Here is a 20,008-nt window from a genome sequence, read left to right as displayed (position 1 = left end):
ACCAAGATATAAAGAAATGGCCTCTAATAGGAACTGGTCCAGAAATAGAAAGCAAGCTGTTATGAAGCAGACACAATTACACAAAGTTATGAGTTTACTTTTATATTCTGAAATTTAACAAACCACTGTGAAAAGTCAGGTGATTTATTAATCAGACAAAACAAAACCACAATATTCCAATCTATTTCTTAAAAATGTGTGTGTGTGTGTGTGTGTGTGTGTATTAGATAGATAGTAATTAGATTGGTAGATAGGAAAGATATACATATATTCTTCTAAGAAGCTAAAAATGATGAGAAACAACTAAAAATAAGATGGATTAAAACATTTATATTCATGCATTAGTTGAGAGGTAAATAACTTTGAAAGCATCACACGTGTTTTTCCAAGTTAAAAAGCAAAAACATTTTCACTATACTAGCAATATGTTTAAATTTAATGATTAAAAATTCACATTACTCACTCTAGTTCACTAAAGGCATTTTGATACTCTTGTAATTCTTAAAAATACAGACAATTCAAATAAAATTCTAATAGACAAAATTAAAATATAAAAACAAAGGTTTCATATGAAAGTATGGTGGTATGAATGAGACATTAGAATACTTAGTTCCCAGTTTGTGACACTGGGTAGAATTAGAAGGTATGGCCTTGCTGGAGGAAGTATGTCTCTTGAGTGGGCTGAGGTTTCAAAAGCTCCTTGGGTCTGTCTGCAGATCCTCTTTTACTTTCTGGCTCCTCTTTACGGTTGGAGATGTGTGCTTTCAGTTGGTCCTGCCAAGTGTCTGCCTACTGCCATGTTGTGATATATTCTTACCCATGTAGAGCCATAATCCGAAAACAAACCCTTCTTTATATAAGTTGCCTTGGTCATGGTGTTTTACCATAGCAAAGGACAAGTAACAAGAGAGCAGGTAATGTCATTATGTATAGTTAATCACAATAAATGGAACTTTAACTTCAAAATTACATTAAACACCTATATATACACATACATACACACAATGTTGGTTTAAAACTGACAACTAATTTTCTCAGATCAAAACCAAAACAAAACAAAGAAATCAAATACAAAATATGGGGGGGGGGAGTTTCAATAATTAAGTAACAAAATTAAATATTGAAGGGTTTCTTGGCACTCTTTTCAAGATAGTAATCAGAAAACCTATATGGTAACATATCCTCACATTTAACACTAAAATAGGACTGTGTGCTTATAAAACCTATAGTGTGCTAGAGTTTGAGTAATTTTAAAACAAATATTTTAGTGATTAATACTGATGAAGCTTGAAAGGAAGCTCATAAACCACTAAATGACTGTAGGCAAATTAGTTAATTTCACTGGACATACATTACAAATAAACCTCGTACAAAGGAATTCTCATGCCTTCTCACCCAATGGTTAGGAACAATTTTCAGAATTTAAAAGGACAAAAATTAGAATATAGAGAAAAAGATGGGAAATAGTAGAGGGTTCAGATTAATTTTTACCAACTATGAATAATATACAGAAGAACACATTAAGACATCATTTTATTACATACCTAACTGTTGCAAAACAGTTGCTTTTACTTGTGCAGAAACGTTTTCTGTCTGCAAAAGTTGCTCATAAGCTTCTTTTGCAGAATGATACTTCCTCTAAAGAGCACAAAAAGAAATTTAGAAAAAAAGAAAACAAATATAAAAATCATTCTATTATTAAGAATAATATTTATTATGCTTTGGCACACTAAAAAAACACAAAAAACTAACTTAAAGTAAGAAAGTGCTGATTCTATTACTGATATTTCTTTTTAACACCAGACAGTTTCAAATAGGCATTTCCAATGTACTAGTAATAACACCCACTATAACAATGTATCATTAAAATATGACCTTTTAAGTATTTGCCAACTCTCAATAGCTAAAATCATCTCAACTCACTTAATAATGTAAATCACCTCAATTTTATTTAATAATATTAATAAGTGCAGAGTAGTCTCCATCCAAGAGTATAATCTGCCTGCTTAGCAAGTGCCCAAGAAACTTCATAATATAGAACCCTCCAAAAATCTATAATAAAAATCATAGATAAAAAAGTAATTAAAATCCTGTTATAAACATAATTTTTCCAGAATATGAAAGATTACAAAGTATTTATAACACCTATAAATTTAAATTCATTAAGACTGCCATAATTATAGTATTCAATGCTTACAGCATTTTCAAATTCCATAGGCAAATTTCTAAATGCAACCATATATACATAGTACTGTCTGCAAAGTTTTAAAATACCAAAAGCTAGTATCACAAAAATAATAAAGTTTAAAACAACTTCAATGGCAAAAAGTGGAAAGCTTGCAGACACTGCCTTTAAATTACATTTCATAGAACAATAGGTTGCAGTGGCTTTTATTCTTATTACTAATACCATTTAACTGCCTGAATCAAATAAATCATAAAAAAAAAAAAAAAAACTGTAAGGACAAATACAAAACTGGCTATATGAGCCACAGGCAAATCATGTACCCTATTATCTGACATCTACAAATTAAATATAAAAGGTAATGTCTAATCCATCTATTGACTCATTCTAAGCATCAAATGAAATTAATAAGCAGCATTGGAAATAACTAAGGAACTATTTTATATACATACATCAGGAGGGAGCATTTTAGACAACTGCACATTAAGATTATCAGTACTTATTAACTGAACTTCTGTTCATGAACTCAACTAATTCCTAAGAAATTAATATTATCTAGTCTACAAAAGTTAAACAGGCAGTAGTTAAGTAGGATAAGGGCTAACATACTCAACCTAATTCCTTCAACCAAAAAGATATTGTTGATCATCTAACATACTGGAAATGGTTGGGACTGCAAAGTACTAAGAAGACCAAAGACAGAAATAGAAAATACACCATGTTGTATATAGATAACATATTTTGGAGAAAAATGATCAAATACTTATAATACTAAAAGACTGAGCAGAAAATTCAGAGAGTGCTTACAAAGACTTTGCTAAGTCAGTTTAAGATGACTGGTTGTAACCTAAGGTAATGGAGACAAGGAACTACATTTTAACTAATATAATCAGATTCATATCATAGAAAGACAATACACTGTGAAAAAAATGTTATTACAAACCCCAAAACAAGAAATATAAAAACAGTGACATGCCGGGCGTGGTGGCGCACGCCTTTAATCCCAGCACTCGGGAGGCAGAGGCAGGCGGATTTCTGAGTTTGAGGCCAGCCTGGTCTACAAAGTGAGTTCGAGGACAGCCAGGGCTATACAGAGAAACCCTGTCTCAAAAACAGTGACATGCTTGGAAATGTTTGCATCATATCAAGAAACATGAAGTTGGCTTTTGCCTCATGTCATGTGCAAAACAATGATAACTTCATTAAAGGTTTAGTAATAAGAAAGAAATACAAACAAAAAAAAATGCAATGGAGTTCTTCCTTGAGATGGGAGTTCACTGAACATAGCAAACCAGCCCCAATCACAAGTGAAAATAGACAGTTGACAAAATAACTATAATCCTTGCTTGAGGATGCTCGGGTGGAAGGATAGTAAGCTGAAGGCAACCTACATTGGATTATGAGATCCTTCTCAAAACAATCAAAATAAATAAAAGTTTGGAGAGATGGCTAAGTGCCTATTGCTCTTGAGGAGGACTATGGATCTATTCTCTGCATCATATCAGGTGGATCACAACTTCCCATAAATCCAAGGACCAAGCTCATGCAGTCACACACACACACACACACACACAAACACACACAGAGTGACTGATAAAAAAAATCATTTAAAAACAATGTATTATAATTAGCATCTACAAGAGATTAAATAAAGCATTCACTACCACAAAAGAAATAGTAAATGCAACTACTAGAAATACCAAATCAAGTTTATAGGCAAGTTATAAGTGATTCTTCTCTGGATATATCAATTTTCTTGTCTATCAACTGATTAAGCAACATTCTGACTAAACTTAATGAGTATATATGTATGTAACAATACCCAAAATTGTATGAAATTCCCTGTATACACTTAATTTCATTATTGCATGGTTATAAGTGAATACTGTATATTTCTTTTTCACTTGGGTAAATTAAAACACTTACCTGGGTTTCATATAAGTGGGCAATGTGAAACTGAACTATAAAGAATGACAGAAAACAAAAACAAGTCACTAATAGTACAGCAAGATTTGGGGCAAATTAGGCAAGAATATAACATTACAGAATATAAGCATGGCTTATATTACATAGATTTAAGTAATAGGAGAACTTTTACTTGCTTTTAATAAAAAATACACAGCCATACAAAAGAACAAATAGGATAATAAACCATATTAGTTACTGTTAGTTATCAAATAAAATGTGTTATTATTAATGTTAAAAGCTATGACAAATGAGTATATACTTTATAAAGTTTAAAATGACAACATTAAGTAGGGAAATCTTACAAAATTTTACATTTCAAAATGTACTTGAAATTAAGTCGAACATGTATTAAAGTCAGTATCTAACAGAAAACATTAAACCAAGAGCTATCAGATTTATATTTTTATGTTTATGTATTATATTACATTATGTGTTATATATTAATAAAAAGAATATTTTGGATTTTATTGCTCCTCCTTACTGATATTCTATCACCCATGTATGAAAGGAAACCAAGAATAAAGACTGGTGTGTGTCTCTCTGTCTCTTTCCGTCTCTGTCCCTCTGTCTCGCCCCTCCATCACTCCCTTCCCTCTTCTCTTTTGAAATTTTATTTTGTTTCATGTTCTCTCTACTTTGATTTCTACTTTATAAATTGATTTCAAGCACTCTCAAAGCCTCTGAAAATTACATAAATATAGCTTGTGTATATTTGTTTAAAAAAAAATGAAACAAACCACAAGGTCCAAAGCTATGATCAAGTTTTAAGAGAGACTTGTTATCAATGTAAATTTCTGAAATGACTCTGACAGCGTGGGACAAGGTTTGGAAGGCTACCATTTTATTCATTTCTGTGGGTGATTCTTCATGCTTATTCTCTCTAGCTGAACACCAGAGTAACAACATCACACAAGGTAAGGAAGCATATAATGAATTTTAAAATAACATACTAATTCAAAAATATCACGCTATGTTAAACATCACATAAGTGAAAATTAAAATATCTTTAGAATATAAAAAAACCCAAAAATAATAATTAAAGTTTTAAGTTATAGAGAAGATATATAAGGGTCCTACTCCTCTCTGCCTAATACAGTGCAGTACTTACAGAGAATTCCAGTTGTATTATTTCCTTGTTATGTGAGAGACAGACTATTATAGCAAGAAGAGATGGAGCCTTCTAAAATACTAAAACTTTTTGCAAATAACTTTTTTCTATACTGTTGTGTGATAGTAATTGGAAAATCAAAACAAAATATTAACTATTTGATGTTCTACTGCCACTCTTTAAATTTCTTCTAGGCAATCTTATGGACTAATGAAAAGAATCTCATTATTCCAAGAATTACTAAGTCCAATGTTGCCCTTTATATTATAAAAACACTACACAGTTAAGTTCTTTAAGGTCCTCTTTAAAATAGAGCAAAATAAATACGTAAAAAAAAAAATTCACCACCAAATTACATTTGAGATAAACTAATATTGCCACAAAAGGACATGAGACTCAGTTTATTCAGAATTAGCAAAATTAATACCAGGAGACTATTGTATTCCGAGACAATCTTGTAATAAAACGTCTCACATCACCATGATATTGTTTTTCAAATTATAAACAGTAACTTATATTTATTAAATACTGCTAGAAACATTTTTCCTACAGAAATGCTTAGACTTCTTTTGGGGGAGCACAATGCTCTACCATAGAGCTATAATTGCAGTTTGCCCATGCTGTTAATCCATGTCATATTAAAAGTTCTGCAACTTTTCACTAATCAATCTAAAATTTTCCTTTGGCATTTCAATACAACAAAACTTCCTGTCAATAGCATTTTTCTATATTGCTGTCTAAGTCAGAGGACAGAATGACAGAGTAGCTAGGTGCTGGATCTGTATCGAATCTGTACCCTTTAGCCCAACACGTTATGCTTCAACTTTTGTATTCAGGTTAATACAACAATATTTTTCAACTGTTCTCTTTCAACTTTTCCCTTAAGAAGGAAGGAAGAGGGAAGAGGAAGGAAGAAGAGGAAATAGAACAAACTAATGGAAAAGAATTCCCAAACAATTCATAGCAAAATGGTTACTTCCTGACACACAGCATCTACTGAATAACTTGAAATGTTCATGTTAGGCAGTTTTTCTTATTTGATTTTTCAAGAAATATTTTTTAAAAAAATTGTTAAGTTCTAAAAAGTACTCTTCAATTATCAAATTGGTTACCCTAGAGTGTATTAAATGGACAGGAAAAGAAATATATATAGAAAAAGAAAATAAAATGACAGAATCAAAACATACTTCACAACAGCATTCTTCTTTAATTAACTGGAAAATGTCTCCTCAAACTTTGCATTTGACATATGAAACTATTATAATAAAGTATTTTCAATAATTTTAACACCAGAGCACAGTGAGCTCCCCCATAAACCTTTGCATATCTACTAAATGACTGACAAATGCTATTTGCAATCCCTCTAAGTCATTTACAATAGTAAGCTATTTAAAAAATAAAAAATAAAAAAATCAACCTTGTTCAGCCTACTTCAATACGTATCTCTTTCAGACAGACTATTCACAATATTTAATCTCCTAAATTCTATGTGTAAAGTAACCATATCAACCCATAGTTATACTCAATAACTGTAGAAGAAATAAACTACACAGAATTTATTAATATGATTTTAAGTGATCGGAACACATGTATCAAAAGGTATTTAGTACTTACTTTCAGCATTGGACAAAGTGCAGGGATTACAGTCAACCAAAGCTAACTGAAAATGCTGCAAATAAGAGGAAAGAAGTCAATGCATTAAAAATTTAGAGTGCTTCATTTCTAACTTTTGAGTCTGTCTATTCCAAATCCTATGGATAAGGGTTGATTTTTTTTTTCCATTTACCTGTAAATAATCAATTTGGAGCAATATTTGGATTCTAAGCCCAATCCAGGATGTTTTGATTAAGAAAGAGTTCAAACCAGAAAAACAATCTGCATATGATTCTAATACAGCACCAATAGTGTTAAATGCCACTGCTCTGGGATTTTTACATTGTGTGCTTGTCTCTAGAGACCATTACTTCAGAACATATAAACATGATGGGTAAATAGCCAAAACTATTATCTGTGTTCAATGAAGATAGACACAGTCTCTTAAGAGTTACATGTTAGTGCCAGGCGCTGGTGCTTCATGCCTTTATTCCCGGCACTCAGGAGCAGAGGCCAGGACATAAGTACTTTACAGAGAAAAAACCCTGTCTTGAAAAACCAGAAAAAGAGTTACGTTAGCAACATTAGCAGCTTCTTATTCTACACCAGGTCTCTACTACAGCTGTAGCACTACATGAAGGTCACTGAAGTTGGTGTGCTAGGTTTTCATTTTGTTTTAACTTGTTAAGAAAGAAAATAGAGAACAGACTGTAACAGGTACACACACACAGAGACAAACACACACACACACACACACACACACACACACAGAGGCAAAGACAATGAAAATAAAAGAAATAGTTCAGACTGACGAACTTATTTTTTTCCAGGTCCTTAAAAACAGGGCTTGATGCTGCTGAAAATCAGTTTTACTGTTATAGACTTCTAAGGGTATAACTTTTTTTTAAAAAAATTCATTGATTTAAAAAAAGAGAAATGTAGGCTTAAAGGACACATAGATTTGATCTCTGAAGTTGGTTATACAAGGGCACATGAGATTAAGCTGATCTGACTAACATCCTGTTAAAGTCCTCAAACTTATCTCCTCTTTTTAACTACAGAGTTATGATTGCTCAAGGAAAGATTACAGCATATTAATGTCTTCTAATAGCTACCAGAACCTGACTCTATGATAACTGGACAACAAAGGGAGCTCTCTTTGAAATTATGCCTGCCTTACCTCTCTTTAAAGTTTCTTTAACAGAACAAGACAAAATACATTGTATATTACTGATACTCAAATTGTCTTTCTAACTATTTTTTCTGGTTCTGGGCTTTGGCCTATACCACCTGACTGCCCTTGGTTAACTCAAACTCAATATACTTATCACTTATCTCCATGAGCAGAATTTCTACTTTCCAAATTCAAAACCTGCTGTTTTACTTATCACTTATTTTAGTCATGAAACTGATTGTAATAATTTGGATGTAAAATGTCCCCCACAAGCTCAAGTGTTTGAATATATGGACCTCAGCAGGTGGCACTGTTTGGAAAGCTGTGAAATCTGAGTAATAGTGAGTTTCTGCATCCTATCTACTCTCTGCCATCTCAGGTTTCTCTCCCTATTTCTTCTTTGCAATGGTGAACTGTATCAACTCGACCTATAAACCAAAGCTAAGCCTTTCTTCCCTTGAATTAACTGTCATGTATCTACCTATCCATTCATCTCTGAGAACCCATTTATCTTTCTGTTCTTACTCGGTCTTACCCCATGTACCCATTCCATTTAGTCTCCCAATATTCACTGTTACTGTATTTTGCAAAAATTTAATAGCTAGGAGGCAGAAGCCCACACCTTTCAGAGACAGAAGCATGTGGACCCCTTAGTTCAAGACTAGCCTGGTCTATAGAGCAAGTAGGACAGGATAGCCAAATCAACACAAAGAAGCCCTGTGTTGACATCTCCCACCCCCACCCCCACCACCCCAAAAAAACCTAGACATAGTATGTGCTCAATGTGCACACACAAATGACAGAATGAAGCAACCTCATTTCCAAACTATTTTCAGTGAATACATTGTAGCTATATCAAAATAAAGCTGGTACACACATAATGTTTACTGTAAAATTTTTTATTTTCTTTTTTAAAACAAGATTTATTTTATGTATGAATACACTATAGTTGTATTCAGACACACCAAAAGACGGCGTTGAGAACTAAAAAGAACTCGTCTTTAATGAAACTTCGGATCCATTTACTCGACTAAGCTATAGATGAAGACAACTTCATCTATAAAGTACTTAATTAAATTTATTTGTATTTGTATGTGCACACGTGTGTGGAGGTCAGAAGACAACCTGCAACAATCTGTTCTCTCCTACCATGTGGGCCCTCAGGAACTGACTCAAGTTGTCGGGTTCAATGCAAGATACTTTTACTTGCTGACACTGTAGCCTAAAAAGCATCTAATCCAACATATTGTACTACGAAAAAGTTTGATGTGATAGAAGAGCAATAGAAATTCTGCATTTATCCAGACAGAGGTAAAATAGTAGTCAAAAAACTGGAGGCAGTCAAAGGGAGAAGTACTTCTTGATTTCTAACTCCATTTACTGAATGCTATGCACTTAAGAGTAATATAATAAAACAGCTGCTCTTTGACAGAAAATGTTGAGATCAAAAAATTTCCATAAGAAGGCTTCAAAAATGAGTATCAGTGCAAGGGAAAAGAATCAAATTAAAAACTCTGTCATTGTGAAAAATCACCCATGTTTGAAGAAATGAAATAAATATCGGATACTATTTATCGTTCTAAACAAATGACCAAAGCCTTTCCTAAAAAGAAGTCTGCCCTTACTTAGAGCATTTTTGGTAAGATCAACATGATAAGATTTGTTAACCTTTACCTTAACCCTGACTATACAGAAATGTTTTGGTTGAGTATAAAGGGCAGCAGAAATATTTCCATTTAGCTTGGAAATACTACACCTCCTAATCAAAGGGAAATCTTAATAATGTTGCTTTCTTGCAGAGATTTTTATCCATACCATTACTAATATTCAGGCATAACTTGGGACACATTTAATTACCACCCCAATAAATACCCCAAATAAAGTTTGTTAAACCACTACCAAACCTTTTGAAACTAAAGAGGGATGTTTTAACAGTATCATGATCTGCTCAAGTAAGTTTATTTTGTATAATAAAACAAAGAAACTGATAGCTAATGAAAACTGGCTACCCAGGAGGAAATTTTAAAACACATAAGGTAACATATCTAATTAGCCATTGGCATACCACAGCATATTTTAAAAATAACAGTAAGCTGGGGAAAACTTAAATTCCAGGTATTATATAACATTCTTCATGCTACTTAAGATATGCTGGGATCTATTCCTCTACTGCACTTACTATCATCTACTGTGGTCTGCATTTTTTACAATCTATTTGTCTTAATGTTCTTAGGTGGCTAACTCTCATCAGATTTTTTCCTTATAAAGTCATGAATGGTTCAAGAAGAAACAGTATTTGCATAATTTTCTACTTTAAAAATCTAGAACAATTAGAAATACTCATGGAAAGAAACACCCATTGTAAGAAAAAACAAAGCTTTACAGTTCAAATTATAGCCCAGTGTGAAGTCATTCTTTATCTCCCCTCTCTTCCCTTATCACAATCATAGGAATCATAATAGTATGCAACAAAACTTAGCAACCATTACAGTCATTACCTTCATAAAACCACAAGTGTGTCCCTAGAACTTATAATCTTTTCAGATTCTTTATTTTTGTCATGCAGAGAAGTGCAGTTTTAACAAAAATTCTAGTACTAATGGCAACAACAGTAGAAGTAACTTAGTGTAAAATGAAAAATTGGGAGAAATATTGAATGGCCACAAAAGGGAAGATATTTAACAGAAAACTATCGTTCCCTTACAATATTTATATTCACAAACCAGAAGTCTAAATGCCTTGTAAATACTGTTTTTATTATTTAAATGCAAGACATGCCCTGCTGGTTGAAGTGGATAAATATATATAGTCATACACTTAAAAAAAAAAAAAAAGTTTGATGGCCAGGTCACACGCACAACATTAAGTAGCTCTTCAGTGGCCAATCATTTCTTCAGAGAATTTCTCAGATGCTCCGATATCCTTTCCTGACAGATTTCAAAAAACTTAAAAGTTTAATGGTATAAGTGGTTACCACATGGCTTTCTCTTTCAAAACTACTTTGTATTTGAAACCCAACTTTTCTTCAAGTTCATAACTGATGAATAGTTTCTTCATCTAAATAAATTTTCTTTGAAAATGCCAATTTAAGTTTCAACATTTCTCAATGCGCTAATATTTAGCAACAACAAACACAGAAATAGGACACTGTATCTTGAAAAAACCCAACAACCTACCTTTAAACTAGACTCATAGTCTGTGTTCACTTTAAACATAAGCCCAAGTCGTAAATGAATTTCCTTGGCTCGACAAAAGCTGGGATCAACATAAAGCACCTCCTGAAATGCTTTAATAGCCCTGAAAAAAATATAGAGATAAGACAGCTTAACTTTTTAACGCATGCACACATTTCTGCTTGGTAGTATAGTAAAATTCATTTTATGTAATGCTATTTTTAAATGTCAGATGTATAAAAAAGAAATAATGTAAACAAGTGTTACTTAAAAACTGAAAGGAGCATTTAGGTATTTTATATTAAATGGAAATAGTCTAATTTCATATAAAAGGGGAAGACTAAATTCACTCCGCATTATTTAAACAGTCATCATGACAAATTCTGTGTAAATAACTAGTTTGACTATTTCTGGAATTGCGTGGGAAAGGTAGAGAAGAGTACATAGAAAGGTTGTAAAGAGAGGGAAAGATTAGGTACTATTCTTATTTCTAGTTTATGCCATAAGTCTTTTTAAAACATTGCAGTTTGTTTTTCCAGGTTTTCGTGCGCAACCCACTGCACTCTATCTTTTATACGGCATTAGTGAGGAGTCAGTTTTCATTTCTAAAGTAATAATCCAGGAACCACATTATTTATATAGAAAAAGATATCCTTACTTGGAAACTCTACAGAAATCCAGACATTCAGGTGGATCTATTTCTAAGTTTATTTTAGTTAATTTTCATTGGCCTGTCAATCTCTTTCCCTCAAACTCTCATTGGATATTTATTTATTTTTAAAAAAAGATAAAGTTTGATTCAAGTAGAACAAACTCAGGGAAGAAAATCTTTTACTGAATGGACTCTTATGCTGTTATTGTTTAACTTGATCATGTTAGTGTAGCCAATGCTTAAAAGGCATATTAAACAATGACCAAATGTTTTGAATGTTTAAAGTTATAAAGGTACTGGCATGAGGATGTAGTTCAGATGGAAGAGTGCTTACTTAGCATGCACGAAGCCCTAAGTTGAAACCTTAGTACCTCATAAACCCAGTATGGTGATTCACGGCTGTAAATCTAGTACTCAGAAGGTAGAAAGTCAGGAAGATAAGGAGATTGGGGTCAGCCTGGGCTACTGAGACCCTGTTTCCAAATAAAAATGTTGCAAATATTTGTAATTTAATAGCAGGAAACAGTAAAATAAAATAACAAAAAATATACTGAAATCATATTGGATAGTTTTTTAAACCTATTGTTTAAAAACCTCTATCAAATACAATATTATACATTATTTGCAAAGGTTTTTATGAGCTAACACTAGTATTATAAACATTAACGGTGAGTATTTTGAATCTTAGATTTTTCCAAAATAAAAGCTAATTCTTTAGGCAAAATATTATGCCATAGAATACTTCATGTGTTTTAGAAGTTTTATTCTGAAGGATCATACTTAGGCTAGTCTAATATTTGAAAAAAATGACTACTTATATATGTGCTTATTTATAATATTAAAGACTTCTACCAGGTAGTTTATTTGGCAGGAAGAACAAAGGTTCAGCATCAGACCTATATACCTGCTTATGACAGTACTTGACTTTCTTCCTTAAGAAATAGGCATCTATGTGTTAAGATGATTTTTAAGTGGGTCTGAGGAATGAATAATACGAGAGAGAGAGGTGAAAGGGCTAACAGAAAAAAATAGGAGTAAGATAAAATTCTTATTCAAAAATGTTTCAATATCAATGCAAGCTCAATGAGAGGAAGATTGTATATCTGTGGGTAGAAGCATCAAGGTTAGAATGTAGGACAGAGAGCTCCACAGAAAAGAGCAGTATGCAAAATGTTCCGAAGTTTCTAGGGTAGCTCTAATGTTTACGTCTTCAGTCAAGTGATGGTTATATTAATGTTTATTGTTTTACAATAGCATGCTGCAATAATATTTATGATTTACACCTTTTAAGGTATGCTAGCAAAAATTATAACAAGAACTAGAGATGTATGTAGGGGAGTTGAAAAAGTGCTTAGCCAGCATGGGGGAAGCCTTAGGTTCCAGCCCCAGGGGCACTGAACAAACAAGAGGTGCCTGAGCAGGTTGACTAATCTCAGCACTGAGGAAATAGGGGCAGGAGAAAATAGTAATTCAAGGTCATCCCTTGCTACCTAGCAAGTGAGTTCAAGGCCAGTCTGGGATACAAGAGACCCAGTCTAAAAAAATATTAAAATCAAGACTAATGCTTCACAATGTCCTTATGAGTCAGAAAACTACTAAGCAATGTTCATAGGTGCCAATAAAAACTCAGGCAAGTCTGAGGCACAGATATGAAACAAAAGTGGAATCGCAGAAAAGAAGTTAGGAAAGAAAAGGTAGAACAAGTAGTTTATGAGGCAAAAAAAAGATTACATGACATCAGTAACATCCACTTGCAAAAATATTTCTTCTTGTCTCAATTAAAATTCTAGTTTTTTCCCCTAAATGTAATATTTATGATGTGAGCCTTCAGTACAGACATCTCTTCTACTTGATTCACAATATTACACATGTACAAACATAGCTTTATTTTAAACATGATCTCTATGAGTAGGCAATTAGCCTAGAATCAGAAACACTATAAACACATTAGGCTCGGTATATATTCATTCTTTAAGGTCTAAAGGTGCCAAAGACAAACATACATGTGCACACACATGCATAGCCGCATGCGCGCGTACCCACAGGGACACACACACACAAAACCTTTGGTGCTATAATGTTATAGAAACAACTTTCAGAAATTTATTACTAGATTACTGATAAAAATTCCTTAAAAGATTTTGTATTTTGGCTTACACTCACTTCCTCAAACAGGTAGTTTGTATGACACTAATAACTTAATAATCATATCTCTTTGTTACACTTAACATCTATGTACAGTTGCCAGTCAGCTCCACTCTCAGTTGGCTGTTACTATTCATCTTCAGCTTACCTCAAATGTGAAATGGCTTACCTCAAAAATTTCTGTCTGCAAATACTGGTATTCTTGCCTTCACTGCTTCTTTAAACTATATTCTCCTGATCTAGAATATCTTCATTTTTTCAGCTTCCTTCTAAATCCACTATTATAATCAAAACTCACCATGCAAATTCAGTATCACCTATTTCTTACTTAGTATTAAATACAGTGATGAGGTCCAATCTATAATCCAATCATTTTATTTTCTATCTATGATGTATTGTCCCCAGTTTTTCTAAGTTTTTATTTCTTCGGGTCTGCATCATTCTTTTCTCTCTAAATCATTACCATCAGCAAAACAACAAATTAGCAGATGTCAATCTATACCATCACTTAAACAGACAGGGTTATTTGTCGAGAAGGAAAAACTCTACAGTCTAATCTCTTTATTGATCAAAACTCGTCACCTAATATACAATACATTTATTTAACCAAGTTTGTATTTCTATCTAAACTTTTGATGTTTTTTTTTCATGTGATACTTCAGTTTCCACATCTCAGGAAAATAGAACTGGGGGTTGGGGGGGATAGGAATACCACTAAAGATTACATTTAAATTTTGGTTATTATCTTACTACATTCCTATCTCTCAAAAATACATGAAAGCAGAATATGGTCTCTGTAGTATAGACTAGACGTCGCTAACAAATATTTTATCCTGACAGAATTTTAAAGCACGATGAACAGCTACTAAAAACTGTATAAAATATTTTGATAATGCAATGCCTAGAAAGTTTCAGTTTTCAAATAGGCAAAGAATATGCTCCACTGGGAAAAAAAATTTAAAGGAACATATTGCTGTGTCTAGTACTGTTGCTAATTTTTTTGATAGTCTAGAAACAACTTTTTATATCACCAGATTATTTATATAGAATTTCTGGTTTAAGAATTGTTACATAAAATTATATGGCTGGAGAGATGGCTCAGTAGTTAAGATCACTAATTGCTCTTCCAGAGGTCTTGAGTTCAATTCCCAGCAACCACATGGTGGCTCAAAACCATTTGCAATGTGATCTGATGCCCTCTTCTGGTGTGTCTGAAGAGAAATGACAGTGCACTCATATACATTAAACAAACAAACAAACAAACAAACATCTATCTTTTTAAAAGTTATATGAACCTAACTCCTCAATAGCACTAATTCCAAAACACACATCACTTAGCATGCTTTAAAATAATGGTCACCTTTAAACAGATTTCTAGAAAATCATAGAAAGAAAGAAAGAAAGAAAGAAAGAAAGAAAGAAAGAAAGAAAGAAAGAAAGAAAGAAAGAAAGAATAAAAGAAAGAAGAGAGAGAGAATATCATTTAGATTTATAGCAAATAACACTTTTAAAAAAATCATCTTTTCACATTTTGACACATTTGTAAAGAGAAGTAACCAATCCTGAAATCTCTGGAGCCAATAACGTTCAGAGAGTTTCCTCAAGAATGGATAAAGGGTCAAGGAAATGATTATATATTATTTCATCAAAATTAAAGAATAGTCTAAATTAATAATAAATTACTAATTACTAAATTAGTAATGAAATACATATATACAACACATAAGTATTCCTATACATGTCCATTCAGAAACTTACAGGTTCTTTTTTTAATTGGATATTTTCTTTATTTACATTTCAAATGTTTTCCCCTTTCCAGGTCTCCCCTTCGGAAACCCCCTATCCGATCCCCCTCCCATGCCTCTATGAGGGTACTCCCCCACCTACCCACTCCTCTCCTCCCCCACCTACCCACTCCTCTCCTGCAAACCCCCTCCGCTCCTTCAGTCCCTTCTCCAATAGGCTCTTTTTAAGAGAAAATTAGAAAGAGGTGATGAAATACAAAGAGCCAGGTAGATAAGTAAAATTTAAGGATGGAAAAGGAAAGGGGGGAAAAAAAAAACAGATCAAACAGGAAGGACCATGAACAAAATAGAGTGGTAAAACCTGCTTCTGGTCCCTTTAGGGGATGCTAAAAGTGCTAGTTTAACTAGCTCAAAAAGAATACTTAGGCAAGAACTGGACTACAAGGATCATTTGAGGTTGAATTAGAGGGGGCAGAAAATAACTTAGAAAGAACACATTACACAGACCTAACTTTTGCCTGTGAATCACCTCTCTCTAGCCCTTTTTAGAAAATCTTTGACTAGCACTCTATTAAGTTGAACACATTTTCAACTCCCTTACTGCAAGATTTAAATATTTATCCTTAATTCCTGTGACGTTTAATCAAAACCCTTCCAAATTCTCTCCGGTAATCTTTTTGTCCGTCAGACCTGACTTAGTTACATTTTCTAGATGCCCCCCTCCCAAAAAATAGGAGTATAAATTATTTAATAAACTCAGCATATATTAGCATCAACTGTTGGTAATAAAATTTTGAAGTAATAGCATGTTTGTATAATAGCTCAAAAACTACATGTTAATACATGTAGTTTTTATCACTCCATGTCAGACAAGCCTCGGGATCATGGTATCAAAACTGCATTAGGTTTAACTTTTTTCTCCAGTTTTTTGCTATCCAAAAGCTTTAAAACCATTGCTAAAACCAACATTTTTCCTAACTGTACTCAATGCAACGACTGTACAGAAGTTCAGAAATTCCTTCACCCCTCCCTACGAACACATAGGACTCTGTGCTGTAGAAATGAATCCTAAAAAAACTGTACTTGCAGGTAGACTGCTGTGAGTTTAAAAATAGTCTGCATTACACAGTGATAATTTATCATAAAAAAAAAAACAGTAACAAACAAACAGGAAAGGCTGGATGCCTTTAATCTCCACAGAGGCAGAGGAGCAGGGGGGCAGGGAGCAGGGGGGCAGGGAGCAGGGGGCAGGGGGCAGAGGGGCAGAGGCAGACAGACTTGGTGAGTTCCAGGCAAGCCAGGGTTGAACAGTTAGTTGCACCTACTAATTTAAAAACACAGTACAACAGGAAAAAAAAGTATGCTTGGAGATTAACCTTGCTTCTAGCACCAACAATTACATAATATCAAGCTAAATATATATAACACATCTTTGTTTCTCTACCTAAAACATTAAAAAGAAAAGTATAAATCACCTCTAAGATTATTTCTCTAGTTCTAAACATTTACATTTTTTAATTCCACAAATAGGATTCTTCTTAAAAATTAATAGACTTAAAAATCTTTGGTTTCAAATATATAATGAATACTAAAGAAAGACTGGTGTGGTGGCTCAAATGAGAATGACTTCCATAGCTCATAGATTTGAATGTTTGGTCAACAGTTGATAGGACTGTTGGGGAGGGTTGGACTAGGCCTTGTAAGTGTGCCTCCCACCTGTGGATTAGGATGTAAGTTCTCAGCAACTGCTCTAGTACTGTGTCTGCCTGCATGGTACTCCTTTCTTCACTGTGATGGTAATAGACTCACTCTCTGAAACTGTTAAGACCCCAATAAACTCTTCTTTAAATTGACTTGGTCATCCTATCTTATTACAGCATAAAAACCCAACTAAGACACAAATATAATTTAGGGTTAATGTAAAGGAAGGTCTGGTGATGTATGTCTGTAAAGCCAGCATTGTAAAGGTAGAAACAGAAAGATCAGAAAGATCACCTTGATCATATTAGCATGATCTTCTTAATAAATTTTGGGTTAGCCAGGACTACACAGTTTAATCAAACTCATTCTTCAGTTCAAATAACCTAGGAGCCAGTCATCAATAATTAATGGAGAAATTCTAAGATAGATAGTCCCTATTTAATCCTCTTTGACCAGAAATCTTAAATCATAAACAATTTTTTTAAAAATTTAGAATAATTTAAGATGGGTCAATACTTCTGAATCTTATCATCTCAACAGATGATTGCAAACTGAAGGTTTACTTACAATAACATTTTATATTAACACATACATACAATCAAACAAAAAATGTAAATAAAAGCCAAAGAAACTAAAACAAGCTATTTATTGGACCAATTAAAATTAATTATCTGTATGCCATGTTAACTTACCACTGAAATGCATTGTAATGGAAGTAGACCAAACCAAGACCATATAGAAAGGCAGCATTCTATAAAGGAAGGAAAGAGAAACTTTTAAGGAACGCATTTATATGTAGTGTATAGTATGTTGTTGATGTAAAATAAAGTATTCAACAATGTTTTACGTTCTTAAAATTCCTATCATGTCTTACAATATATTTAAAATACATTTTTTAAACACCAAAATGACAGTTATGAGTAAGCAGATGGTATGGAATCCAATCAACTTGGCGATATATTCTGGTTTCTTTTAATTTGTTCTGGGGTGAAAAAAACTAGCAGAATTCAATCAGCAAACTTAAAATAAACATATTTTCTTCAGAATAAAGAAAATGCTTTGATTATGCTATCTTATTTTTTCCTATTGGCACATGTATCTATGCTTTCTGTGCCTCCCACCTCTCATTCCCCTATATATGTGTGCTCAAACATTTGTCCTTTTTACAAATTAAATATGGTCAAGTGTGGTGGTACATGTCATCTAGTACATGGGAAGCTGATGGAGGAGTATTGCTTCTAATTCAAGAATTTATCTTGAATAAAAACAAGTCCCTATCTCCATAAAACTAAAAGAAACAAAAACAACAATAAAAACCTAAAGGCTAGTTCCTATTTAGGGGTAAGATGAAGATAAAATGAGTAATAATAAGTGTAGCCCTTGTTTTTGAAACTATAAAAGGAATATTCACTAATGGCTAAACCCCTAAATATAATTCAGTAGGTGTTGTTTTGATACATAATTCTTTTTTTAATGGTAAAATTCGTTGTAGACTTTTCTTATGAATTTTTGTTGAATTTTAACCTTTTCCTTCAGTCATACTGAACATAAAGTTAAAGAGCTGCATTGCCCATGCAGTATAAACTTAGCTAAAGGTATCAGTGCTAGTTAGTAGCTTATGTGGTCAGTTAACCTAGCTAAACACTTGTAAGAAAGTGAAAAGGTCAGGAAACAAAGAAGGGAGACCATTAATGGGTGCTTTATGGAGCTGATTGTGGCTGTTGGAACTGGGACTCAATCTTGTTGGGGATCTCTGGCAACAGTGTAGAACATTCCTCCAAGTCATCTTGCCCTAGGTATAAGGGAACCAGGGCACATAGGCCACAATAGTTATCAAACATTGACTATATTTTGCACATGATTTTTTAATAATAAAATTTTTGCTAGGACTTAACTGTACTTTCTTTTGAATTCTATGTGACTTCTAAAAACATTGCAAAACATTTAAGTACATTGTAAAATCTAATAATGTGGTAATTTAGTTTCATTATATCCTCATTACCCCCAATTTTCTAAATGAGAACATTATATGTGACTAAGGGATTCACAAAATTGAAGAGTTAAGAAGGTCTCAACATCCATTTTGAAAATTGATATTTAATTTTCTTTAATTTAGTTAGAACTGTTTTTTAATCAAAATCATTCATTTCCTATTCCATCCTCTGAAAGAATCTGAACAATACTAATGAGGCTGTGCAAAACTGACTGAACTAAAATGTATTTCCCCAACTCTCAAATAAAACATGAAATATATGACAAAGGAGGAAAGGTATAAATACTCCAAACACAAGAGAAATTGAGTCATGAAATATATTACCTATAAAGTCAAGACTTGAAAAACAACTACTTTCTCTGAAGAAGGAAACACAGATTGAATCATAACAAATAACAATCTCTCCTCTCTTTCTCTCTCTCTCTCTCTCTCTCTCTCTCTCTCTCTCTCTCTCTCTCTCTCTCTCTCTCTGTGCGCGCGCGCAGGTGGAAAAGGTTTACTGAAGTACATTTCTACTTCTAGAACACATCTTACATTCTCCCAATTTCTTTATATTCTCATTCTCTCTCTC

At 33.0% G+C, this 20,008-nt stretch overlaps 1 protein-coding gene across 15 annotated transcripts in view; it reads right to left on the bottom strand.

The window, feature by feature from the left end:
* The window catches only part of Kdm6a (lysine demethylase 6A), a 101,182-nt gene that overhangs the window by 44,951 nt on the left and 36,223 nt on the right, over nt 1–20,008 (bottom strand). For all 15 annotated transcript variants that reach the window (XM_021187498.1, XM_021187501.2, XM_021187495.2 and 12 more), the window contains exons 5-9: nt 18,137–18,195; nt 11,205–11,325; nt 6,876–6,930; nt 4,112–4,146; nt 1,545–1,638 (exon numbers count right to left, since the gene is read on the bottom strand). In XM_021187498.1, the coding sequence (XP_021043157.1) occupies nt 1,545–1,638; nt 4,112–4,146; nt 6,876–6,930; nt 11,205–11,325; nt 18,137–18,195 (364 nt within the window). The remainder of the gene's footprint in view (nt 1–1,544; nt 1,639–4,111; nt 4,147–6,875; nt 6,931–11,204; nt 11,326–18,136; nt 18,196–20,008) is intronic.

This window comes from Mus pahari, chromosome X, assembly GCF_900095145.1.
Source record: "Mus pahari chromosome X, PAHARI_EIJ_v1.1, whole genome shotgun sequence".
Classification (NCBI taxonomy): domain Eukaryota; kingdom Metazoa; phylum Chordata; class Mammalia; order Rodentia; family Muridae; genus Mus; species Mus pahari.
Note: the sequence above shows the minus strand (reverse complement) of the source record. Positions and strands in the feature narration are given on the sequence as shown.